General features: G+C 57.3%; 2 protein-coding genes and 1 non-coding gene across 7 annotated transcripts; all 3 read left to right on the top strand.

Annotated features, from left to right (window-relative positions):
• Positions 1–48: 48 nt before the first annotated feature.
• EBI3 (Epstein-Barr virus induced 3) lies at positions 49–7,712 on the top strand. 3 transcript variants are annotated; one of them, XM_064573320.1, is made up of 7 exons: positions 49–222; positions 754–846; positions 1,707–1,827; positions 2,890–3,068; positions 3,975–4,142; positions 4,449–4,606; positions 7,285–7,712. In XM_064573320.1, exons 2-7 carry the CDS (start codon positions 780–782, stop codon positions 7,435–7,437), a joined length of 846 nt encoding a protein of 281 aa, XP_064429390.1. In that variant the 5' UTR covers positions 49–222; positions 754–779; the 3' UTR covers positions 7,438–7,712. The 3 variants fall into 3 exon arrangements, with proteins under 3 accessions (XP_064429390.1, XP_064429384.1, XP_064429393.1); XM_064573314.1 differs by having other exon boundaries at positions 1,704–1,827; XM_064573323.1 differs by lacking the exon at positions 3,975–4,142 and having other exon boundaries at positions 49–846; positions 1,704–1,827.
• A 1,843-nt stretch (positions 7,713–9,555) lies between these two features.
• YJU2 (YJU2 splicing factor homolog) lies at positions 9,556–23,722 on the top strand. Of its 3 annotated transcripts, none has more exons than XM_045863309.3 (8): positions 9,556–9,709; positions 11,435–11,535; positions 12,958–13,102; positions 15,409–15,543; positions 17,986–18,167; positions 18,809–18,932; positions 21,388–21,538; positions 21,723–23,722. In XM_045863309.3, the coding sequence occupies exons 1-8, from the start codon at positions 9,686–9,688 to the stop codon at positions 21,833–21,835; spliced, it is 975 nt and encodes a 324-aa protein (XP_045719265.1). In that variant the 5' UTR covers positions 9,556–9,685; the 3' UTR covers positions 21,836–23,722. The 3 variants fall into 3 exon arrangements, with proteins under 3 accessions (XP_045719265.1, XP_054361009.1, XP_064429287.1); XM_054505034.2 differs by lacking the exon at positions 9,556–9,709 and adding an exon at positions 10,025–11,058; XM_064573217.1 differs by lacking the exon at positions 9,556–9,709 and having other exon boundaries at positions 17,747–18,167.
• Positions 23,723–23,966: 244 nt separating this feature from the next.
• On the top strand, positions 23,967–24,100 carry LOC123835049 (small nucleolar RNA SNORA31). The gene has a single exon (XR_006788608.1). It is a non-coding gene; the product is annotated as a small nucleolar RNA SNORA31 (small nucleolar RNA).
• Positions 24,101–24,384: the final 284 nt, after the last annotated feature.

Here is a 24,384-nt window from a genome sequence, read left to right as displayed (position 1 = left end):
TTCTTGGCTCTTTCCAGCTAAGGTGGGGGAGGTGGGAATGTGACCTGTCCCCGGGGTTTCCTTGAGTGTCCGGGGCGGCACTGCGTCTGTAGGGGCTCAGCCTGTCCCTTGGCATCCCTTTGGCTCAGAGAAGGTCCCGCAGGAGGGGCTGCCCTCCCTGGTCTCCGTGGCCTGGAGCGTGGAGCACTGGCCAGGGTGGATCCCCACCCCTGCAGTTGGTCGGTGAGTAAAGGGGTGATTTCTGTGTCCTGCCTGGGTCTCTCTTCACCCTATGTCTCCCTGTCTCCAGGTCTCTCTTCTGTTTCTGCCGCTGGCTCACGGGCTCCCATCTCTGTCTCTATCCCCCTCTCTCTGTGTCTCTGTGTCTTTGCCCGCTCTGGCCTTCCTCATCCTTCTCCCTGTCCTCTTCCCCCTCCTGGGGTTTCCCCCCCGTCCTTGTCCTCGCTGCAGCCGGAAGGAAGGACTTGCAGTCAGGCTGTTGTGGGAAAGGCCACGGGGGCTCCACTTCTCTCTTTTGAGGCCTCTTCTCCCGCCCCCTTGCCCAGGGCCTCCAGAACCTCACACCCAACCCAGCTGTGACAGGTGAAGGGACCAGGGCTCCTCCACCATCCCCACACAGCTCTCTGCTGGCTCCACAAACCGCCCAGGGAGTCAGACCCGGGGAAGGGAAAGGGGGGGCTTTGACCTGGGGCTGCGCGACCACCTCGGGTGGGACCCAAGGCCCCTGCCTCCCTGAGGTGCTCTCGGCCCCAGCTCCTGACAGCAGAGCCCGTGGACTCATGGCCTCAAGACTTCTCCTGGTGCTTGCCCTCTGGGTGGGCTGCTCACCCTGCAGCGGGAGAGAAGGTACGTGGGACCCGCCGGGGGCCTGGGGGACAAGGCAGAAGGACACTACCCGGGGACTGGAGTTGAACTGTCTACCATGGAATATTCTGGGCTGTGGGGTGGGAGCTCACACACCTACTGGATAACCCACGGGTGGGAGGGGGTTGCCATCCCATTGCACAGATGGGGAAACGGAGAAACAGAGGACCAGTCCCACCGCAAAGCGACACCAGGAAGTGGCAGCCACAGCATGGACAGAGGGGGAGGGAAGGAGAGAGGGAGGGAGAGAAGGAGACATTTTAATTACATGCATTCATTCCATGCACTTCTAAACAAAGCTGCTAGGAAGAGGGGCTACGCTGAGACAGCTCCCTCCCACCGGGGCTCCCCGCCACTCGGGTCCCCCCATGTGGTTCCTTAAACCTCAGTTTCCCCATCTGGAAAATGGGCTAATACTCCCTGCCTTCACAGGTTGTAGTGGAGGCGAGAGATGATGCAGCTGCCTTTTTGTTTTTTTTAAGATTTTATTTATTTTTTGACAGAGAGAGACACAGCGAGAGAGGGAACACAAGCAGGGGGAGTGGGAGAGGGAGAAGCAGGCTTCCCGCCGAGCAGGGAGCCCGATGCGGGGCTCGATCCCAGGACCCAGGGATCATGACCTGAGCCAAAGGCAGACGCTTAACGACTGAGCCACCCAGGCGCCCCTGCAGCTGCCTTTCATTTATATATTCATTTGCTGCACAAACCTTTATTAGGCACCTACTGTGTGCCTGGTGCCGACGGCTGGCAGGGAGGCTGGGGCCCGGCACACGTAGGGCTCCGACAATCCCGGGGCAGGCTGGAAGCTCACACGGCTTCCTCTCCCTCCGGGGCCCCAGCAGCCCCCACCCAGCCCAGGGTGCAGTGCCGGGCCTCTAGGTACCCGCTTGCCGTGGATTGCTCCTGGACCCTGCTGCCCACTCCACACTCCGCCAAGCCCACGTCCTTCATTGCCTCGTACAGGTCAGAGTGCCCAGGAGGGTGTCCTGGGGTTTCACGCTGGGGCCAGGACAGCTGGAGGCTTAGTGAGTGCCCGAAACCCTCGGGATTCCAAAGCAGCATGGGCCAATAGAGATATACTTCCTAAAACACAGCCTGCGAGTCACATGTGGAGTTCAAACCCTTCTAGAAGCCACATTTAAAAAGGAAAGAGAAATGACGTGACTTTTAATATTTTGCTTCAGTATCATCTCAATATTCCAAATAATTTATTTAATAGGATCGAGTGCAACTTAACATGCTTATGTGCAATTTATATATGTAAATTCATAATAGAAACTAGTATTATTTAGTGGGATTAAACCAGGATCGTGTCAACATGTAATCAACATGTTACAAGTTAATGAGATATTTTACACTCTCTTTATACTAAGCCCGAAACTCCACGTGCATTTTACACATAGAGCACATTTCAACTCACGTGCTAGATGTTCATGGGGAATCCTTGGTCTCTGATTAGACTTTATAAAATCTGTGGGTGGGAATGTAGAGTCACCCACCTGGGTCGTCCTGAACAACCTTGTCAAGTTTTCTGACCACTGGGAACTTGACATTGAGGGCAGATAAAATAAATCGGAAAGCCGCCCTCGCTTGCACCAGCCACATTTTGAACAGCGGCCAGTGACTACTGCATGTGACGGGGCGGTCAGAGCACGTGGAATGTTCTGGAAGGCTGTATGTGCAGCGCTGAGCTTGTCCCTAGAGTCTGAAATCTTGGGGTCTCAGAACTCCAGGACAGTCAGAATCTTCTTTTTTCAGAATCTGTGAGTCCATAGACCTCGGAATGTTGGAATTCTAAGGCTGGAATGCTGACATTCCAGGAGCCTGTAGAATCTGGACCCTAGCGTCTCCCTGTAGGGTGTTCCCCCTGGCCCTGGGTCCACACAGGCTCCGTGATGTTGGGGTGAATGGCTCCCTCGGGGTCACACGGCCAACAGCAGGACCCCAGCCTGAGGTCCTTGAGTAACCCCGCTTCCCCGTCCGGCGGGAAGCGCTGAGGCCCTCACGCTGCCCCTGCGTGTCCAGGCGCGGCGTGGCTGCCCACGGGGAGAGCCGGCCCTGCCTCCAGCTGACCCCTGAGGCCACCAGCTGCACCATCCCAGATGTCCAGCTGTTCTCCATGGTGCCCTACATACTCAACGTCACAGCGGTCCAGCCCTGGGGAAGCAGCAGCAGCTTCGTGCCCTTTGTTCCCGAGCATATCAGTGAGTGTGGGTGGCAGCGGGGCCGTGGGGGTGCGGAGGGCCGCCAGCTTGCTTGCCCCTCCCCGCTCTCACCACCCACCTCCTGTCCATCCATCCTGGGTCCTGTCGGCTCCACCTTTGCATTTCTTCAAGAAGCCGCCCACTTCTCCCCACACCGAGCCCCCACCCAGCCCAGCCTCCATGTTCGCTTGGACTGACTCAATCCCCTCCACCCTGGTGCCCAGTCCTGCCCTCACCCCCACTATCTGCCCTCCCCACGGTGGCCACCAGAGGGCGCCTGTGAGCACCTGAGTCAGGCCCCACCCTCCCCTGTTGTCAGCCCTTCAGAGCTCCCACCTGCCTGGCGTAAAAGCCCAAGTCTTCCACAAGGCCCCCAAAGTTCTGCACAACCTGTCCCGTCCCCCCCCCCGACCTCCCCTCCTCCCCCTGTCCTCCTCACTCACTCACTCTTCTCCAGCCACACACACCTCCTCTGTTCCTCCAGCATACCAAGTAGGTCCTGCCCCAGGACCTTTGCACAGGCTGTGCCCTCTGCCTGGAAACCTCTTCCCCAGATCTCCACACAGTTCACTCCCTCACCTCCCTCACATGTACTCAGATGTCATCTCCTCAGTGAGCCCTCCCATGAGCACATTATTAAAGACTGCAAACCCTCCTATGTTGCTGGTGATTCTTAAGAAAGTCTAGTAGTTCCTCAAAGAGTCAAACATACATTACCATATAAGCCAGCAATTCCAGTTCTAGGTATATACCCCGGAGAAATGAAAATTATATGTACTCAGAAACTTGTAATGTTCACGGCAACATTATCCATAATAGACAAAAAGCAGAAACAACACAAGGGTCTGTCAACAGATGAATGGATACACAAAACAGGCTCCATTCATATTATGGGACATTACTCAGTCAAGAACAGGAGCGAGGCACCCACACATGCTGCCCTGGGGACAGACCCCGAGCCCTCGATGCTCAGGGAGGGAACCAGACACAGAAGGACACAGTGTGAGTCCACGTGGGTGACACGTCCAGAACAGACTCATCCATGGACGGGAAGTGCATTAGTGGCTGGGGATGGTGAGTGACCGCTGATGGGGACAGGCTATCTTTTGTGGGGTGATGGAATGTTTTAGAGTTAAATAGCTCTTGATCTTCTTCCCTACTCTTGATGCCCCTGGATTTGCTTCTTGTTTCTTGTCTTTTGCCCTGATGGACTGAGCTCCAAGAGGACAGGGGTTGGGTCTATGTTGGTCACTGCTGTGTCCCCAGTGTCCAGGATGCCGCTGGACATTCAGTAGACACTCAATAAATACTTGTTGGTTGATTGGATGAAGGAGGGAGCCTACCAGCAGCCCCTGACCCTGCCTCCTGCTTGTCCGTCAGTCAAACCAGACCCTCCCGAAAGCGTCCGCCTGCGCCCCCTCCCTGGGCAGCGGCTGTGGGTGCAGTGGGAACCCCCCCGGTCCTGGCCCTTCCCAGAGATCTTCTCACTCAAGTACTGGATCCGATACAAGCATCACGGATCGGCCCGCTTCCGCCAGGTGAGGAGGAGGAGGGGAGGAGGGGGAGGACAGCACGTGCCATTCACAGCGGCCAAAAGGCGGAAACGGCCCGAATGTCAGTCGACAGATGAATAGAAAAACACATGCATCCACCCATGCATGGGCAGGTCACTCAGCGGGAACAGGGGTGAGGCGCAGACATGCGCGGCCCCGGGGACGGACCCTGACACAGAAGGCCACACGGGGTGTGTTCATCACGATTCCATTTATGGGAAACATCCAGAACAGGCACATCCCCAGACAGGAAGGGGGTTCTGGCTGCCAGGGGCTGGGGAGGGAGCGGAGAGAGATGGCCGATGGGGACATGGCTTCCTTTTGGGGTGATGGAATGTTCTGGAACTAGAAGGAGGTGATGGTTGCACAACATTGGGAATATACTCAAGGCCCCAAATTGTTCTCTTTAATTGGTTAATTTTATGTCATGTGAATTTCACCTTGATTGAAAACAAATATGTTGTTTAAAATTTTTACAAAGTAGAGGATAAGTAAGGCAAGGGTATTGCCGAGCATCTGTGGTCAGTTGTGTATTAGCCTCAGATGCCAGACCCAGGAGCTGCAAGCTTGCAGGGGGTAGGCTTCTGCGACCCTGTCCCATGGGACTTTCTGGGCCCATGGAAATGTTCTACACATGCACTGACTAAAATTGTACCATGAACCGCATGTAGCTGCTGAGCATCGGCGATGTGGCGAGTAGTCAAGGAACTGGCTTTTACATTTTCTTTAATGTGCATTTGTTTTCTTTTAAATATTTTTGCAATTTATTTTCATTTATATACATACAAATAAATTTTTATTTTATTTTTTATTTAAGATTTTATTTTTAAGTAATCTCTACGTAGAGTGCAACATGGGGCTTGAACTCACACCACCAAGATCAAGAGTCACACTCTCCCAGCACCTGGTTGTCACCGTCAGTTAAGCATCTGACTCTTGGTTTCAGCTCATATCAAGCTCTGCGCTCAGCACAGTCTGCTTAAGATTCTCTCTCCCGGGGCGCCTGGGTGGCTCAGTTGGTTAAGCGACTGCCTTCGGCTCAGGTCATGATCCTGGAGTCCCGGGATCGAGTCCCGCATCAGGCTCCCTGCTCAGTGGGGAGTCTGCTTCTCGCTCTGACCCTCCCCCTGCTCATGCTCTCTCTCTCTATCTCATTCTCTCTCTCAAATAAATAAATAAATAATCTTTAAAAAAAAAAAAGATTCTCTCTCCCTCTGCCTCTGTTCCGCCTCCCCTGCTCTCCTGTGTGCTCTCTCTCTAAAATAAACAAATATTTTAAAAAAGAAAAAGAAAAAAAAGGGAGTCACACACTCTACCTACCAGCTGAGCCAGCCCAGTGCCTCTATTTTTTTGGAATTTTTTTAGTGGTGAGAATGAAGTGATTTTTTTTTTTTTAAGATTTGTTTATTTATTAGAGAGAGAGAGAGAGTTGGGGGAGGGGCAGAAGGAGAGGGAGAATCTCCAGCCGACTTTGGCTTTGCAGGGCTCCATCTCATGACCCTGAGATCATGACCTGAGCTGAAACCAAGAGTCGGACCCATAAATGACTGAGCCACCCAGGCGCCCCTATTTTTGCAATTTTTAGATTGAGACAGAATTCACATGCCGTGAAACTCATAAAAACTGCACAAGGCAAAAAGGCTTTGAGCATATTCACAAAGTTATGCAATCATTAATTAATCTAAATGTAAAACGTAAACGGCCACATCCGGTGCCATCAGGATGACCCAGGGCCGAGCGGGGAGGCGGACAGTCAGATCTGGGGCCAGGAAGTTGGTTGGGGGATGCGGGGGGGTGGGGGGACTGGGATATTGGTCTGTCTTTCTGTTCTGAGGAAGAGGGGGACTCAGAAGGAGGACAGAGCCGCATCTAAGAGGGAGAGTGGGAATGGCGGGAGAGAGATGCCTGAGAGCAGACGCGGAGAGGTCAGCGCCATTGCAAGAATTGATTACATTTCCCCAGAGAAGGGGACATGCCATGCCACACAGGCCCACACGGGCAACATCAGGACGGGAGGGAGGGAGGCAGAAACAGGAGTCCGGGGAGAAAGAGGCCCAGCCAACGTGGGGGGTTCGGTGGGAAGGCAAGGCAGGGCTGGGTGAACCGCTCGCTGGGGGCTGGCGAGCTTGAAGACTTCTGGCCGCCGCTGGGCTGCACTTGGCCGCGGGAGGCTGGAGGGCAGGGGGACGGCTGGCTTGTGTGGGAGCTGGAGGGAGTGGGCTGTGGGTCTGATGGGCTGGCATGTACATGAGAGCCATGCTCCTGGCTGGTAGGCCATCTCTAAGAATCCGCTGACCCCGGGAGGGGCAGTATCTCCCTGGTCAGCAAGATGCGGCCGGTAGCAGAAAGAGAAGATGCCGAAAACTGAGAAACAAGGTTAATACAGCGGGGCCAGGAGGGAGGGAGGCGTTGAGGCTGATCGCAGAGGCTGGGGCTGGGGCCTGGAGGAGGAGCGGGGAGTTGGGGTTGGGGGTCTGTGTGGTCCACAAGGGTGTGGACCAAGGGGGCCAAGGATCAGGAAGGAGCAACGATATGGAGGGGGCCTCGGGGCATACTTGTTGGGATGGAGCAGGGGAACCGAAGCTCCGTCATGCGGTTCCGTGCCCCACGGCCCCTCCCAGCCTCCTTGTTCCCACTGACCTCACCCCTCTTTCCACTCTCAGGTGGGGCCTACTGAAGCCACATCCTTCACCCTCAGGGCTGTGAGGCCCCAAGCCAAGTACTGCATCCAGGTGGCTGCTCAGGACCTCACCGACTACGGGGAAGCAAGTGACTGGAGTCTCCCTGCTGCTGCCTCCAAGCCCCTGGGCAAATAGTGGGGCTCCCCAGCCCCCCCCCCCCGCCCAGAAGAGGGGCTGGGTCCTTGACATCCGCCTCCCACTGCCACCCACTCAAGGACGGACGGGATCCATCTGGCCTGGGTTCACTGCTGCCGAGTCGCTGCGCATCACTGGGCAAGTGACTCTGCCTTTCTGAGCCTGTTTGTCGATCTGTGAAATGGGGATGCACTTCTCCCTTAGGCCGCAGTACAGGGCTCTGTGAACTGTGAACTTCTGATGTTTTTTATTGTTTAACTAAAAAAAGATTGTTGCTGGAATCAGGATTCCTCCTCCTTTCATTTTTTAAAAAGATTTTATTTATTTGAGAGAGCGAGAACAAGCTGGGGGTGGGGCAGAGGGAGAAGCAGGCTCCCCGCTGAGCAGGGAGCCCGATGTAGGACTTGACCCCAGGACCTCGGGATCATGACCTGGGCAGAAGGCAGATGCTTAACCAACTGAACCACTCAGGTGACCGCCTCCTTTCAATAGACCCAGATGAGACCCAGAGGGGAGAGGATGAAGCAGGACACACACACAGGGAATCCCCACTCCCATGGATCCCCGGGGTCAGGGCTGGGCCAGAGGAGGAGCCTGGGGCTGTGGGAGTCCTGGGGCTGCTGAGAGGGTTCTGCCTGGCACAGGGTGAGGGGTGAAATCCATTCACTCAGCAATTCAGTTCACGTACCTCCTGAAAAGCTGCCTGGGGGTGAGCCCCACTATGGGTAAATGCAAATAGGGTATGAGTTTGGGAGGATTTCTCTGGCCAGAGGGCGGGCGGGAAGGGGTGCAAGGCCACCAGGACTGAAGGTGGGAGAAAAATCCATGGGCTTCTCTGTGAATTTCACTCGGGTCTAAAGTCAAAGGTCCTCTTCTCCGAGTAGCCTTTCCTCACCACCTCATGTACGGCCAGCAGTCATGGCCCCCCAAAACATAGCCGCCCCGTAATCCCCAGAGTGTGGGAATACAGTCCCTTACATGGCAAAAGGGACTTTGCGGATGTGATTAAATTAAGAATCATGAGGATCCTTAATTCAAAGATTAAGGATCCTGTATTAAGTGAACGGACGTCATGGCGGGTTATCCTGGATGGTCCAGGTGGCCTAATGACAAGGGTCAGAGGGAGAGAGGGAAGGTGATGGGCCGACAGAAGCAGAGGCCAGAGTGGATACCAGGCCATGAGTTGCGGTGTGCAGGCGGACTCCGGAAGCTGGGAAGGGCAGGGAAACAGATTCCGCCCTGAAGCCCTCTCCCATCCACTTTAGACTTCTCTCCCCTCCACCCTGAGAGAAAGAGAATGAGAGAGAGAGAGAGAGAACACACGAGGGGAAGGACAGAGGGAGAGGGAGGATTCCAAGCAGGCTCCACACTGACGCAGGGCTCGATATCACGACCCTGAGATCATGATCTGAGCTGAGATAGAGTCCGATGCCTAACCAACTGAGCCACCCGGGTGCCCCAACTTTAGACTCCTGACCTCCAAACCATAGGATGATAAACGTGTGTGGTTCTAGGACAGCGAGCTTGCAGTAACCACGCAGCAGCCAGAGGAAGCTCACACACCCTCTCAGGGGCCCCTTCTCTCCACTGACCCACCACTGCTCTGTTGCACCAGGTGGGTTTGGGAGCTGGTGTGCATGTGCAGGGCAGGTGGGTGCGGGAGGGGATGCGTGCATGTGTGAAGGGCAGGTGGGTGCGGGAGCTGGTCTATGAGTCTCTGCCCGGGACTCCAGGTAAACCTGGGGGAGGGCGTCCAGGCTGCTCTGTGGACATGAGCCCGTGGGAGCTGTCCCTGGTCCCCTGGTGCGCGCTCGGGACACAGGAACACGTGTGGCTTCCCGCAGCCCAGCACACAGAGTAAGCACTCAACGCCGACCTCCGTGTTCGCTCCAGAAAGGAGTGAAGAGCAGGGAATGTCGCGAGCAGCGGCCACGGCGCGTCACCACGGAATTTTTGTGAGCTGCTGCTCACCTCTAGGGGGCGCAGAACCTCCCCAGAACTTCAAATCAGCCGACCTCCGGAACCTTTGTCACCCACTAGCGAGGGTGTAATTCGGAAGGGAAGGGAGCCGGATTCGGCGCTTGACAGACGGGGACCAAAGCCAATGAAAAGGGTACCTGATATCCTCCAACCAATAATAGAGTGGAGGAAGTGACGCTAGCGGAAATACAAGGGACGGTCAGCGGAGTTAGGCAAACACCGAGCGTAAGCAGTCTTCTCGTGCTTGTGAGGGAAATAGGAGGCAAAGATGTCGGAGCGAAAAGTTTTAAACGTAAGTATTTGGTGACTAGGGCTTTCTAGCCGGGGCGGGACACCTCGGAGCTCCGGCCTCGGTGGGTTTCCTATGCTCTACTATTGGAACCTTTTTCTCTTCTCCAGCGGTCTTCCGCGGGGCGGGGCTTTCAGAAACCTCCCAATCACCTTCCGTGGCCTTCGGGGCGGGGCTTAACATGTTTGCTCCATCTCTTCGCCTGATTGGTTGTGCCGAAGGGAGTTAGCCAGTCACGTCCCTTGGGGGCGGGTCCGCCTTGGCAGTATTGCCGTTCGCTCCTCCTCCTCCAGGCGCGTGGCTCCGTGAGGCCCCCGCCCCCCTCCCCCCGGGGTCCAGGGGTTCGCGTGCCCGGGGGGCTTCGTCTTTGCTCCGCTCTTCCGCTTCGCTGGCAGGGGACCCTCCCGGCCGCCTCGGCTTCTCCCGACTCTGTTGGAAAACCGGTGGGGGGGCTCAGAAGGCAGGATGCGGCCCCTGAGTTCCGAGTCCCCGTCCGCAGCCCCCGGGAGGGGTGTGTGCTCCGTGGCGGGGAGTGAGCTCCCCGGCCTGGGAGTGTGTAAGCCCAGGATGTAAGGCCAAGAGCCCAGGTTTCCACCGGCGGGCCGAGGCCACTCCCTGCGGCTCCGCGCTCTGATCTTACCAGCAGTTAGGTATCCATCCCCGGCGTCTTCACAGTCCAGGGCAGGTGCTGGACTCCGTGTCCACGAAGGACCTTCCGTCCTGACGGCCCAGCTGGGAGCCCTCTGTCCTCATCATTTCCTGGTGCATACTGCGCCAGCGCGCTGCCCCTCAGATTGCGGAGGCGGACGGGGTCCCTCCGTTCAGATGAGGACCCCGAGGCCCAGGGAGATAGCCAGGGAGAGGAGGACTCGGACCCAGGCCCCTGATCACCGGGCCGCGCTGCTTCCCCCAGAGCCGTGTCCCCTCCGGGACTCAGTTCCTCCTCTGTGACGTGGGCACATCACGCTCTGCCTCGTAGAGGCTCTGCAAGCATTCTGTGAGGCAAGGGCTGTAAAGTGTTCCGTGTAGCAAGCAGCGCCCTGCACCTAGTAGGTGCTCAGAATACGAACTGCTTTATTTTCCGATTGTCCAGTGAAGCTGTTTTCCATGATCCACACCTGCCTTCCGCATATCTCCCAGCTCAGACTCCCGTGCCCGAGCAGCTAATACAGAAGGCCCGAGGCCGCCGTCCCGGCTGGCTTGCCAGGTTGGACCTTAGCTGGCATCTGGGAACTGGAATCTCAGGATGGTTCCCTTGCTTACACTCTTTGTACGAACACCATGGGTCATGCTGAGCACCGGCCGTCCTTCTGGGGTCTGGAACATTGGAAGCTGCGAGGCAGAGGGGCCAGGTGACCATCCCTCAGTGAAAGCCCTGGGCTCCCTATGTGCTGCTCTGGGAGACACCATCTCACGTGTGTGGTCGTATTTCCTCACTGGGGTAATTAACACGTCCTGTGTGATTCCACGGGGAGAAGACTCTGGAAGCCTGTGCCTTGTCTCCCGGGCCCCTTCCGACATACCTTTTCCCTTTGCTGATGCGTCGCTGTGTCCTTTTGCCGTAGTAAGTGGTAGCCATAAGTACGAGTGTATGCTGAGTCCTAGGAGCCCTCCCACCAAATCATCAGACTGTGGGGTGGTCCTGGGGACCTGGGTACAGTTCCTCCCTCTTCTCCTGGCCTGCTCCTGTGCCCAAGACAGCTCCCCTGACACTTTCACTTCCCACAGAAATACTACCCGCCCGACTTTGACCCGTCAAAGATCCCCAAACTCAAGCTCCCCAAAGATCGGCAGTATGTGGTGCGGTTGATGGCTCCCTTCAACATGAGGTGAGTGCCCCCCCATGTGACCCCCCACGTGGCCCCTCACGTGGCCCCCCACATCAGTCCTGGCAGACAGACCCGGTGCCTGACACCCCCATAGAGTGGCTCATCCCTGGCACTCAGACCAGGTCCCCAGTGCAGGCTTAGACATCGACCCAGTGAGTGCGGGACTGTGCCAACCCTCACTTTCCTCACAGATCGGGATTAACCCCCCGACTCAGAGCTCCCAGCCAGTATCTGCCTCAAGATCTTGATTGTGGGTAATAAGCGTGAGTGCAGAGATGGGATCCCGTGTACTGATTCACCGCCTCCAGCAGCCACACTTCTTCATACCGCAGGACCTTTGCACAGGCTGTCCCTTCTGCCTGGAACATTCTTCCTTCTGCTCTCACCTGGTCAGCTCTTCTTCACCTCTCAGGTCTTGGCTTAAACCTCACCCTCTCAGGGGCACCTGGCTGGCTCAGTTGGTAGACCCTCTTGATCTCAGGGTCGTGAGTTCAAGCCCCACGTTAGGTGTGGAGATTAATTTTTTAGAAAATAATAAGCTTTAAAAATATATATTTCAAAAACCTTTTTTCAATAAAATCTTAAAAAAACCGTATCCCCTACGGAGAGGCCCTCATGACCCACTGCCTGACCCCTTCCATGATTCCCTCTCCCTCACCATCCCCAGATCTTGCCCTTTGTACCCCTTCACAATTATCGTGTCTTACCAGTTTGGAGCGTCACGCTTTTTCACGTTTTAGCAAATTGAAGTCGGATACACCCGATCGTCAGACACCTTGTTCTCTGAAACTCAGTGTGTTTTTGCATATCATTGGTCTGTTTCTCTCTCTCCTTCATCCATTTATTTTTAAAACTCAGCTATCGGGGCGCCTGGGTGGCTCAGTCGGTTAAGCGACTGCCTTTGGCTCAGGTCATGATCCTGGAGTCCCGGGATCGAGTCCCGCATCGGGCTCCCTGCTCAGCAAGGAGCTTGCTTCTGCCTCTGACCCTCCCCCTGCTTGTGTTCCCTCTCTCGCTGTGTCTCTCTCTGTCAAATAAATAAATAAAAATATTTAAAAAAAATAAAAATAAAATAAAATAAAATAAAACTCAGCTATCCTTTCAGGCACCTGCTGTGTGCCAGGGCCTAGGCGGGGCAGGGAGGACGCTGTGGGGAACACGCTGCTGCAAGTGTGTGACAGGCGAGTCTCAGCAGGTCTGGGTCGTCTGGGCGCTTTCCCGGAAGGGGACCCTGGGGCCAAGGTCCAGGCACACAGTCAGAAGAGCGCGCCAGGTGGGGGGCATCTGAGGCAGTCTGCCTCGGGAATGGGGGAGCTCCCTGTCCCGTGAGGTATGCCAGCAGCCATCTGCCAGAATGCCAGCGTCCCACCAGTAGGCACCAGGGTGCCGTGATGGCTTGAGTCCCTCTGTCCTGCCCCACAGGTGTAAGACGTGCGGAGAGTACATCTACAAGGGCAAGAAGTTCAACGCGCGGAAGGAGACAGTGCAGAACGAGGCCTACCTGGGCCTGCCCATCTTCCGCTTCTACATCAAGTGCACACGATGCCTGGCAGAGATCACCTTCAAGGTAGACACCAGCCCAGTCGGGCTGGTCCTTCCCCCGGGGGCTCCCTGCTCCTGTCCTCTCCCTCCACGGAGCTCCTGTTTCACCCTGCCCCCAGGAGACAGACTTGTTCCCGGCAGCATTATGTACAAAGGCCCGGATGTTCCGTGACATAGGATTCAGGGAACAGACTGCACCGTGACGTGGCAGCCAGTCACGGTCACAGCCACGACTGTGTTGAGAATTTGGGGGAACGGCCGAGGACCTTACGTTCTGTTGGAGTTTCTTTCTACCAAACGCTCTTCCCTTTGGGTATAAAAAGAGTACATTGAAAGAATTACATGTTTTGATTACTTTTTTCTTTTTAAATTATTATTATTGTTTTTTTTGAAGATTTTATTTATTTATTTGAGAGAGAGAATGAGATAGAGAGCATGAGAGGGGGGAGGGTCAGAGAGAGAAGCAGACTCCCCGCTGAGCAGGGAGCCCGACGTGGGACTCGATCCCGGGACTCCAGGATCATGACCCGAGCCGAAGGCAGTCGCTCAACCAACTGAGCCACCCAGGCGCCCTACTTTTTTCTTTTTAAGATTATTTATTTGAGAGAGAGCAAGCACGTGCACTCACAGGCTGCGGGGGAGGGGCAGAGGGAGAGAGACTCTCAAGCAGACTCCCCACTGACCGCGAGCCCAACGTGGGGCTCGATCTCACCGCCTGGAGATCACGACCTGAGCCGAAGTCAAGAGTCGGATGCTCAACCGACTGCGCCACCCGGGTGCCCCCATTTGGAGTACTTTTTAAACAACAGCTGTAGTGAGATGTGATTCAGATATCCTGCAGTTCACCTTTTACAGTGCATGACCCGGTGGTGTTTAGTGTATTCACGGTGGACTAAACTGACCCTGTGCCCAATTCCAGGAAATTTCCACCACCCCCGAAATGAGCCCCATAACCGTTAGCGGTCGGTCCCCATTGTGCCCGCCCCCGCCCTGGGAGCCACCCGTCTGCTCTCCGTCTGGGGGCCTGCCCGTTGCAGATTTTTTTTTTTTTTTAAGATTTTATTTTATTTGACAGAGAGAGACACAGCGAGAGAGAGAACACAAGCAGGGGGAGGGGGAGAGGGAGAAGCAGGCCTCCCACGGAGCAGGGAGCCCGACGCGGGGCTCGATCCCAGGACCCTGGGATCATGACCTGAGCCGAAGGCAGACGCTTAACGACTGAGCCACCCAGGCGCCCCCCGTTGCAGATGTTTTCCGTGAGTGGCGCCACGCGCTCTGTCCTTGCGCTTGTGTCCTGGTGTGGTTCCGGGCTCCCCCACACCGTGGTGTGTGACGGGGCCCCTTCCACTTCACGCTCAATCACGCTCCAGTGTGGTAGAAGCAGAGCTCAGACGGAGCTGCAGGGCCGGCGCCGGAAATCCACCTGCCGCTCCCCCTGCCCAGCCAGCCCCGTGCCTGGACACAGTACTTCCGGACACACGGCAAAGCTGCAGAGCTGACACAGAGGGTCGCGCTGGCCCCTCGCCTGCTTCCCCTCCCGCCCGCATCCTCCACGCCGGCAGTGCCGCCATCTCTGTCGCAGCAAGAAACCGACACCGAACGTTACCGTTAGCCACGTTCCACACACGACGTGGGTTTCCGTGTTTTCCCTGATGCTGTCTTTCTGCTCCAGGGTCTCATCCAGGATGCCAGCTTATATTTCCCTCTCCATCCTAGAAATGCGTGTAGGAGCATGCTGTGTATGTACTTGATACGTGATTTATAAGTATGGAAAATCGTGAACAGATGCACACGTGAGCACACACACATGCACACACGCACAGAGCAGACAGGAAGGCAGGACACGTGCAAAGGCCCAGAGACTTGTATTCACGGAGGGCGGCAGCAGGCAGGTGCAGAGGGGTCTGAAGATCCATGCTGTGGAGTTTGGCATTTCGTGAAAGAGGACAGGAACACTAGAAAGTAGCGTTTGACCCAGGCATTTGACAAGTAAAGGGGGGCTGCCTGGGGGGCGCAGTGGCTGAGTGTCCAACTCTTGGTTTCAGCTCAGGTCCTGATCTCAGGGTCATGAGATCGAGCCCCGTGTCAGGCTCCATGTCGGGCTCGGCACTCAGCAGGGAGTCTGTTTGAGATTCTCTCTCTCCCCTCTAGCTCAGGCTCGCTCTGTCTCTAAAATAAATAAATCTTAAACAAGAAAAAAAAAAAGACAAGGAAAGGCATGAGCAGGAGTGAGGCATGGAGAGGAGGTGTCCCAGGCTGCTGGCTGCCGGCTAGCAGGAGCTCTTGATGCTCAGGGACATAGGACTGACGTCTGCCCATTCTCCCTTCCAGACAGACCCCGAGAACACAGACTACACCATGGAGCACGGAGCCACACGGAACTTCCAGGCGGAGAAGCTCCTGGAGGAGGAGGAGAAGAGGATGCAGAAGGAGCGGGAGGACGAGGAGCTGAACAACCCCATGAAGGTGAGCTGGGAGCTGCCTACGTGCACCTCTTCCTGCCTCGGCCCCCAGGCAGGGAAGTGGGGTGGGCAGAGCTCCAAGGTGGCCCCGGGAGCCCTGCCTCCTGGTCACACACCCCGTGTAGCCCTGGGAGTGCGCATACAAGGATCTCACTCCTGCGATCAGGTTGTTAGGTTGGGTCACGGTCGACGTCAGGAAAGGGAGGTTATCCAACGGGCCAGATCTCTCACCTGAGCCCTTCATCTGGGTCTAGAGGACATTAGCGATATGAAGGAGCAGGCCTGGAGTGGGGGCCTGCATGGCAGGGAGCAGTGGGGGTCCCCGTCAACAGCCAGCAAGAAAGCGGGGACCTCAGTCCCACAACCACAAGGAACAGAATTCTGCCAGCAGTCCGAGCGAGGCTGGGCCTCGGATGAGACCACCGGCCCCTGATTTCAGCCTGTGGAAGCCTTGTCGGAGAACCCAGCCGCACCGCACTGGGCTCCTGACCCACACCAGCCAGGGGACAGCGAGGTCCCTATGGTGTTAAGCCATTGAGATGGTGGCAGATTGTCATGCAGCCAGAGGAAATGAATATCAGGAGGCAGGAAGTTGGACTTGAGAATGTAGGGTGCTTCCTGCGGCCGGCTATCCCCCAGTTTGCAAAGAAGACGCCCATGACCAGTGGCTGTGAAGACTAGAAGTATGGAAGGAAATGTTCTCTTGAATGTTTCCTGGCTGTGTGACCTTGGGCAAGGCACTTGGACTCTCTGTGCCTCGGCATCCTGGTGTGTCAAATGGGATTGAAGACCAGCCTCAGAGGTTGTGGTGGGGCTTAAGTGAGTTTGTACATGTGAAACTTTGGGGACAGGGCCCGGCACATAGGCAGGAATCCCTGAGTGTTGAAACTCTGATTGGTCCTCTTCAAACAAATCGTCATCTCCCGCTGGCCTCTTCCGTCGGGCCTGACACAGGGTGTTCCGTGGCAAGTGGAGCAGCAGGGAGGGAGGCAGGCTCCGCAGAGGCAGCGTGTGCCCAGAGCCACCTGCGTGGTCATGTCCATCGTGGACCGCCCACATGGCCACAGGGGCTTACGGCCTAATTAGGTACCCCAAAACCGCAACTTAACAAACACCTCTGATCCTCCAGTTTCTGGGGGTCAGGAGGCCCAGGGAGCTGAGCTGGGTGTTCAGGCCTGGGGTCTCTTTTTTTTTTTTTTTTTTTTTTAAAGATTTTATTTATTTATTTGACAGCGACAGAGACAGCGAGAGCAGGAACACAAGCAGGGGGAGTGGGAGAGGGAGAAGCAGACTCCCCACCGAGCCGGGAGCCTGATGCGGGACTCGATCCCAGGACCCCGGGATCATGACCTGAGCTGAAGGCAGTTGCTTAACCAACTGAGCCACCCAGGCGCCCAGGCCTGGGGTCTCTCAGGAGGGCCCAAGTCAAGCTGCAGGCCAGGCTGCATCTTGTGAAGGCTCAGTTGGCCACGCCCCTGCCACGGGGGCCTCTGCACCCTGCAGGACATGGCGCTGGCCTCCCCAGAGCCAGTGATCCAGAGGAGCAGTGAGGAGGCCTTTTAGGGCTCACTCTCAGAGTGGCTCGCTGGACTGGGTCAGAGTCCAGCCCGCACTCACGGGAAGGGGAATGAAGCTCTGCTTTTTCAGGGGAGGAGCATCAGAGAGTTGGGGGGCGCATATTCAAAACCTCGGGCCTGCTGCTCCCCTTTGTACAGGGTCTCAGCCCAGAAGCGGCTGACGCAGGCTCCCCACCCACGCCTCGGACACCCGGGCTGGCCTGGTTCCTCTGCAGCGTCGCAGAGATGAAACAAGCTTACGCTTGGCAGTGTGTCAGCCTGGGGCCTGGCGTGTAACAGTTGTCGTCTTTAATCTTTGTTCCTATTATCTTTTTTTTTTTTTTTTTTTTTAAGATTTTATTTATTTATTTGAGAGAGAGAGAGAGAGAGAGTGGCAGAGGGAGAAGCAGACTCCCCGCCGAGCAGGGAGCCCGATGTGGGACTCGATCCCGGGACTCCAGGATCATGACCTGAGCCGAAGGCAGTCGCTTAACCAACTGAGCCACCCAGGCGCCCGTTCCTATTATCTTTTTTTAAGTAGCTGCACACCCGACATGGGGCTCGAACTCACGACCCGGAGATCAAGAGTCGCGCGTTCCCCTAACAGCCAGCCAGGCCCCTCATCTGTGTTTTTCCTTTTATTTCATGAAGGAGCTGGGTGGACGTCCAACCCTGGGACCTCAGGAGACCACTCCCCGCCCCCAAGCCTGGGTGCTCTGAGCTGGGAAATGGGGGCAGCAGGGGGACCGGGCAGGAGGCCCCTGAGCAGGCGCAGTGGGCGCAGGCAGGCGTGGGCGCTCCTCCCCTGGCGGGCGCTGCCCCCCCTCAGCCCCAGCAGCTGCACGGAGGGGCGGCGGCCCCGCACGCTCAGCCTGGGTCCTGCCCGCCAGGTGCTGGAGAACCGGACCAAGGACTCGAAGCTGGAGATGGAGGTTCTGGAGAACCTGCAGGAGCTCAAGGACCTGAACCAGCGGCAGGCGCACGTGGACTTCGAGGCCATGTTGCAGCAGCACCGCCTGTCAGAGGAGCAGCGGGAGGAGCAGGAGCGGGAGGAGGACGAGCGGGAGGCGGCGTGAGTGGGCCGCGCGGGCCCGGGCCGGAGTCCCAGGGGCTCGACCCACTCACAGCCTTTGCTCGGGCTTCGCCTGCAACACCCGCCTTCCAGATCTTCCGTGGCCCCCTCAAGTGTCCCTGCTGCAGGAGGCCTTCCCCACGCGCCCCCCGTCTCACTTTCTCCCATGGCGTCTGTGTCGGGGCCACCGACAGCACCCCCCGGGTTTGATGATTCGCCCAGGCCTGCTGCGTTCACACTTTCTGCACGGCACTGTCCACCCTGGAACCTTCGCGCCGCTTCACCCATCTCCTGGTTCATTGCCTCCCTCTCTCCCTCCCTCCTCCAGAATCTGGACGGGGGCTTGGTTTGGCTTCTGCGTTCCCAGGGCCTGGAACAGGGCTGGGCGCATAGTAGGGGCTCCGGCGGAACCAGCGGGTGGGCGGGGTGGCGAATAGCCGGGAGAGGAGTCTGCATGTGGGGAGCTCCAGGCGTGGCCCCGACCGAGTCACCCAGCCGGGGTCCCAGCTGAGGCGGACTGCCGCCCTCTGTGGACCGAGAGGATTGCGAGGAGTTTGGGTGCCCCTCCCTGCCCCGCTCACTGCTGTCGGGGGGCTTGGCGAGCCGGGCGGGGGATCGCAGGCACGCGTACCATCCCACAGGGCCTTGGTGGAGGAGGCACGCAGACGCCGGCTGCTGGAGGACTCCGATTCGGAGGAGGACGCGCCTGCTCCCGCCGCACCACGGCTGGCCCTCCGGCCCAAGCCCACCGCCATCCTGGATGAGGTGAGTGCGCCCCTCCCCCCAGTGCTCTCAGGGCAGCAGAGGGGGAGCCCGGCCGTGCCGGAGACCAACTGTGAGTCAGCGGGCCCGGCCGTGTGCCGGGACAACCTTGTCTCCGAAAGCGGTGGCAGGCGTGCAGGGCTGCAGTTTACCGGCCTCTGCTCAGCCGCTGAGACGAGCAGACCCCCAAACTTGGAGACTTAGGAACACAGGTGTGTATTTCTCGGTCCCCGTCATAGCCCTGGGGTGACCGCCAGGACTTGCAGGCCGTGCTGCTCCCAGCGCTCGGGGACCCAGGCTCTTTCCAGCTTCTCCGTCTGCTCTCCTGGAGCGTCGGTCCCAGCCCTGGGGTCACAGCTTCCGGCCAGGGTGGGGGTGACAGGGGTCCCCGCCAGGGCCCCGCAGCTCAGCGTCAGAGGCAGCCCGACTGGTGAGCCGCGGGGGACCTGGGGGCTGAGGCACAGGGAGGGAGGCGGATTTGGCGGGTGGACTTTCCAGCACGGCGTCTCATCCCCGGGGGCCAGGGCCACGCTGGCGTGTTCATCGCAGTCAGGGGCGGAGGCGGGAGGCGATAAGTAGTAGTCACCCAGACACGTTTTATTTTAACTCCGACGTCTTCGTGGTCGGTGCTAGCGAGATGCAGGTTCAGCCACTGGGTGAGACCCAGAGTCACACGGTTGCGACCGCACGGAGGTTACTTCTCTGTTGGAAAGTTGTGCCCGGCCACCCCGAACGGCGTCGGGCCCAGGCTTCTTCCTGGCGGTTCTGCTGGCCTGGGGGGCTGCCCTCCCTGCGTGCTGTCTCAGTAGCACCTTCACATCCTAGCCCGGGGCGAGGGCCCGGCAGGGGAGGCGGGCGTTCGGGGCGCTGTACCCTCGGTCCCACACATCCTGCTGCGCACATCCCGCTGGTCAGAGTCGAGCCACCTGAGCACATCCTGCTGCAAGGGAGGATGGGAAGTGTAGTCCTTCTGGGGCGCAGCCATGTTCCCGTGGGGCTCCCAGGACTGTCCGCAGAGAGAATGGCCCTGGGGGTCGTGCACGCCCATCCGTTACTCTCCAACACAGAACCAGAGCGTTTTCTTTGAGGATCCGTCCCCTGGTGACAGGTCTCACACTGTCTTTCTTGCATAAACCGCTCCCAGAGTTGTCTAAAATTTCCTTTTTTTTCTTTCACGTGGAATGAGATCGGAGCCACTGTGAAAGCAATCTGTGTTTCTTTGCTGCCCCCACGTCTGTTCCAGGTGTCTTCCTCACACCTAGTTTGATGACAGACCTTTTGTTTAGTTTTGCGCAATACGGCTCTGCTGAGACTTCCCAAACGCTCACCGTGACGCTTACGGGAGCCCATCGCCTTCCGCGCCTGTGGCGCCTGCGTCCGTGTCCGTGGTTTCATTTAGTGGCAGCGTGTGCATCCGAGGGACACAGGCTTGGGGAGGGGCTCACAAGGGCTAACGCCGGGGGCTGCGTGAGTCGGCTCAGAAAGCTGCAGCTGGGATCGCTGGCCTCTCCTCACACCCCACTGGACCATGTCTGCCCCGGGCAGCACTCGCGGGTCCTGGCTCCAGCCGAACCAGCCCCCTTGCATGTGCCAAGCCCAGTCCGCCACCTGGAGCATTGTCCCTCACGTCTCCGCTTGTTAACTCCTCCTCGTTCTGATGTCAGCCCACAGTCCCCTCTCTGAGGAGACCTGCCCTGACCGCCTTATCGACTGGCCACTGTTCCCTCGCGCTGTCACGCCACACTGATGTCTGTCTTTGTGTCCCACCACTTGTCAGCACAGACTTTGTCCTGTTGATCTGTTTGCTTGTCCGTTCTTCCTCATCCCTCGGGTGGTGGGCCCCGAGAAGGCAGCACCCTGTCCGTCACGCCCCTGCAGCTCCAGCTCCTAGCTCAGACAGGACCTCCTGAATCCAGGGCGTTCTCGTTCCTCTATTTCAACAGAAAACAGATAAAAGGGGTCCTTTCCTGTACAGTTGAAGGGCTGGAGGTGGGGCTGAGCCCCTCTCTGCCTTCCCTTCACAAGTGCCCAAAGTGGGGGCCTCCATTTTTCCTCATTCCATCAAACATTGATAGAGCATCTTCATGCCAGGAGTTGTTTGTGGCCCTGGGGACCCAGTCATGAACGCGACAGGAACCCCCAGCAAAGATGGGGGGTACGTACTAAGGTAGTGGAGGGCACGGGGAGCGTGGACATGCAGCACTCACTTGATCACTTGAGCCTGAACTGTAAAGAAAGGTTTCCCAGAGGAGCTGATACTTGGGCTGGGTATTGAAGGGTGAGTAGGAGTTCACCAAATGCCTTACAGGAAAGGGGGCATTGCAGGTGTTGGGAATGGCGTCGGTAAATGCACGGAGGGGAGAAGGCGTGGTGTGATTTTAGGACGTGTTAAGTGCAGGGAGGCTGGAGAAGGTGGCCTTTGGGCCAGTCACCCACTCATGTCCCCCCTCACTCTCAGGCCCCAAAAGCCAAGAGGAAGGCGGAGAGCTGGGAGCGGAGTGTTGGCACCCTCGGCAGCAGGCCCCAGCTGTCAGGCCTAGTCGTGGTGAAGAGAACAGACCTCGGTTGCAGCGCCCAGGAGGGCCTGGCGCCGTCACCCACCACCCAGGGTAGGTGCCCTGGGGTCCTGGGACCGGGGTGCAGCGCCTTGGGCGGCCACCAGGTGGCAGCAGCGCCCCCAGTCTGGCCTTGCAGCTTGGGGGAATCCTCTGAGTGGTGGGGAGAGGGGGTGGTGTGCCCCGAACCGGGGCTGTGGGGTCGAAGCCGCGTAGGCTAGCTCTCGCCTCTCACCAGGCCCCGTGCAGAGCGGGAAGCCAGCCGACCCTGCACCCTGGGCGCCCGGCGCCTCCTCCCTGAGCCAGCTGGGGGCCTATTCGGACAGCGAGGACAGCAGCGGCAGCAACTGAGACCCCAGGCCCTTCCCCAGGTCAAGGTCCCGTGTCCAGCTTCAGCTGACGGTGGGGCAGGATGCCTTGGCACCAACCAGAGCCACGCATGACTGGACAAACCCCGACGTCCTCTGAGGCGGCAGGGCCAGTGAGGGCTTTGGCCGACTCGGGTTCTCCTGTCCCCCCACCTGCTGGCCCTCAGGGACCTCGGGGTCCCCAGCTCACAGTGCCGCCCTCCTGGCCCTCCATTCGGGGCTGTGGCCTCCCTGGAACAGTGCTCAGCTCCCGGCAGGCCTCGTGGTCGTCCCTTTGACAGCCGCAAGGGCTCGGCCGTGTTTGGGGGGAGGCACGCAGGAGAACACACCCACCCCTTATTAGCGCTGCCCCCTCCGGCCACAAAACCCGCAAGCCAATGAAAGGAACCACTGTCTGGCCTGGGCCCCTGTTCCGCCAGCTTCTGGGGACGGCCACGGAACCACACAATGTGGCCAATCTGGCCTCTGGTTCTCGCAAGCTGTGAGGTGGTAAAGGCTCGTTGATTAGTGGGTGTTTGGGGAGAATTTGTTATGTAGCAGTAGATCGCCAGTATGTCGTTGGTCACGTGACCAGGAAATCGATTCTGAGGCTCACGTTCTTTCAAGGTTGCCAGACTTCAACTCCGGTATAATTTTCTCCCACTTCACAGTTTTCTCGTTGAAGGTTTTATGCTCCCGCCAGACTCCTTCAGCACATGCCCCCCCAGCTCTGCTCCCCCCCTCCCGGGGTCGCCAGCCTCAGCCCTCCTCTCTCTCTCTCTCTCAAGCACACTCACATTTGTTTGGCATTTGGTAATGAGGCTTTGTGCTTCTTGCTATCAGAGTTTGGGAGATGAGAAGCCCCCACTTTGGGGATCCACTTTCCTGCAATGATTTCTGTGCTTAAGTAGGACTGGAAGAAGCAGACTAGGATCCAGCCAGGCCCCCGGGTCCTCACCTCGCAGCTCCGGGCCTTGAAGACAGGCCCCGGGGCCCTGGTTCTGAAACGCTGATGGTGGAGGGGCTGTGAATCGGTGCCGCGTGCGGGGGGGCCAGCACACCGCGGCCTCTTTTCCCCAAGGTCAGAGTCAGGGTCGCACACGGTGCCTGCAAGGAGTCTGTTCAGACCGGCGGCCAGAGGAAAGCATCCAGCCGAAGAAGCGCTTGTGGAAGAGATGAGGCGTGGGGCCCCCGTTCACTCTGATCCCTTCTTGCAGACTGTTCCCTGAGCTCTTGTCGCTTGTCACCGTGTGTGCGTGCCATCTGTTAACTCTTCTTTACTAAAGATTATGAACTCCGTTCTAAAACACAGATGAGCAAGCTACGGTTGGTGGACCAAAGCCGGCCCACAGCCTAGTTTGTGAACCAAGTTTTGTTGGCACGGCGACGTGCCCGTTTGCGTGTAACGCGTGGCCGCTGCGCTCTGCAGTGACGGAGCCAACGGGCTCACCGTCGGGTCCCTGATAGAGAAAGGTTGTCTGCCCCCCGCCTGGGTCGCCCAGCTCTGCCCTTCCTGCTCCCCACGGCCCCCGGGAAAGGTGCCGACACCCCCTCACCCCAAGCTGCGCTCTCCTCAGCATGGCACGGGATGAGGCACACGGGATCCGCTCAGTGAGGGAAACAGCTGACGTTCGAGAAGTCCTTGCCGCTTGCCTGACCTGTGCTGAGCTGTGCAGATTCACTCGTTTGAGTTTCCCAAAGCAAGTTGCTTGCTAAAAAAAAAAAGGATAGGATTTATATACAAAATATATATTAAAATATGTATAAAATTTATATGTGTAATACATATTGTAAAATTTATAATGTATATAATGTTGATATGGTTTATATATAAAATGTATGAATTACACATAATTTATATAATACCTATTTATTACACATTATTTTATTTCATTGAGCACCTACTTTGTGCCCAGAGCTGTTTGAGGCACTGGGGCTACAACACTGAAGGAAAACTTACGACGATAATACCCTAAAGAAAAAAAAAGCAAAAAACGGTTCCCCCTCGTAATGGTGACGTTGCGTTTGGAAGATGGGGGAGAAGATCGTGAATGTATCTAAAAACAATAATAAGCTATGAAGTGAAGCAAACGCACTGGAGGCCGTGATTGCTCTGGATGAAAACAGGGTGAGGTATGCATCCGTTTGACAGACCTGGAGCAGTTCCTGTCTGCTGCTAAGGTTTCCACTAGAGATGCAAGAAAAAAGTGTCCTCGTGCTTTCTGTCTGTCTCATTATGGCAGTCAAGATTGAATGGGGGAGTACACGGAAAAAAAAAAGAAAACAGGGTGAGGTGGTTGGGAGGGGCGCCATCATGAGGTGTGTGTCTTGCCCACCACCCCCAGTATTAGCTACCCCCGCATAACGAGATCTCTCAGAAGTTCCCAGCGGCAAACACAGGAGTCTGGGTGTGGCTTTGCCAGGTTCTCTGCCTCAGGGTCTTGCAGCTTCCCTTGAGACGTGGGCCAGGGCTGTGGTCTCATCTGAAGGCCCATCTGGGGCCGGATCCACTTCCAAGCTCACTCACTTGTCTGTTGGCAGTTCCTCACGGGC

This window comes from Mirounga angustirostris, unplaced genomic scaffold (genome assembly GCF_029215605.1).
Source record: "Mirounga angustirostris isolate CCGP_5_RB_7025 unplaced genomic scaffold, mMirAng1.0.hap1 SCAF_1, whole genome shotgun sequence".
Classification (NCBI taxonomy): Eukaryota; Metazoa; Chordata; class Mammalia; order Carnivora; family Phocidae; genus Mirounga; species Mirounga angustirostris.
Note: the sequence above shows the minus strand (reverse complement) of the source record. Positions and strands in the feature narration are given on the sequence as shown.

What these genes read in the sequence shown, in the direction of transcription:
- YJU2 (XM_045863309.3), top strand. Translation starts at nt 9,686, where the DNA reads ATGTCGGAGCGAAAAGTTTTAAAC. An exon ending in AGCTGAACAACCCCATGAAG is followed by an intron (nt 15,544 to 17,985) that starts GTGAGCTGGGAG and finishes CCTGCCCGCCAG; the next exon opens with GTGCTGGAGAACCGGACCAA. An exon ending in CCACCGCCATCCTGGATGAG is followed by an intron (nt 18,933 to 21,387) that starts GTGAGTGCGCCC and finishes CCTCACTCTCAG; the next exon opens with GCCCCAAAAGCCAAGAGGAA.
- EBI3 (XM_064573314.1), top strand. Translation starts at nt 780, where the DNA reads ATGGCCTCAAGACTTCTCCTGGTGCTTGCCCTCTGGGTGGGCTGCTCA. An exon ending in ACCCTGCAGCGGGAGAGAAG is followed by an intron (nt 847 to 1,703) that starts GTACGTGGGACC and finishes CCGGGGCCCCAG; the next exon opens with CAGCCCCCACCCAGCCCAGG. An exon ending in CTTTGTTCCCGAGCATATCA is followed by an intron (nt 3,069 to 3,974) that starts GTGAGTGTGGGT and finishes GACATTACTCAG; the next exon opens with TCAAGAACAGGAGCGAGGCA.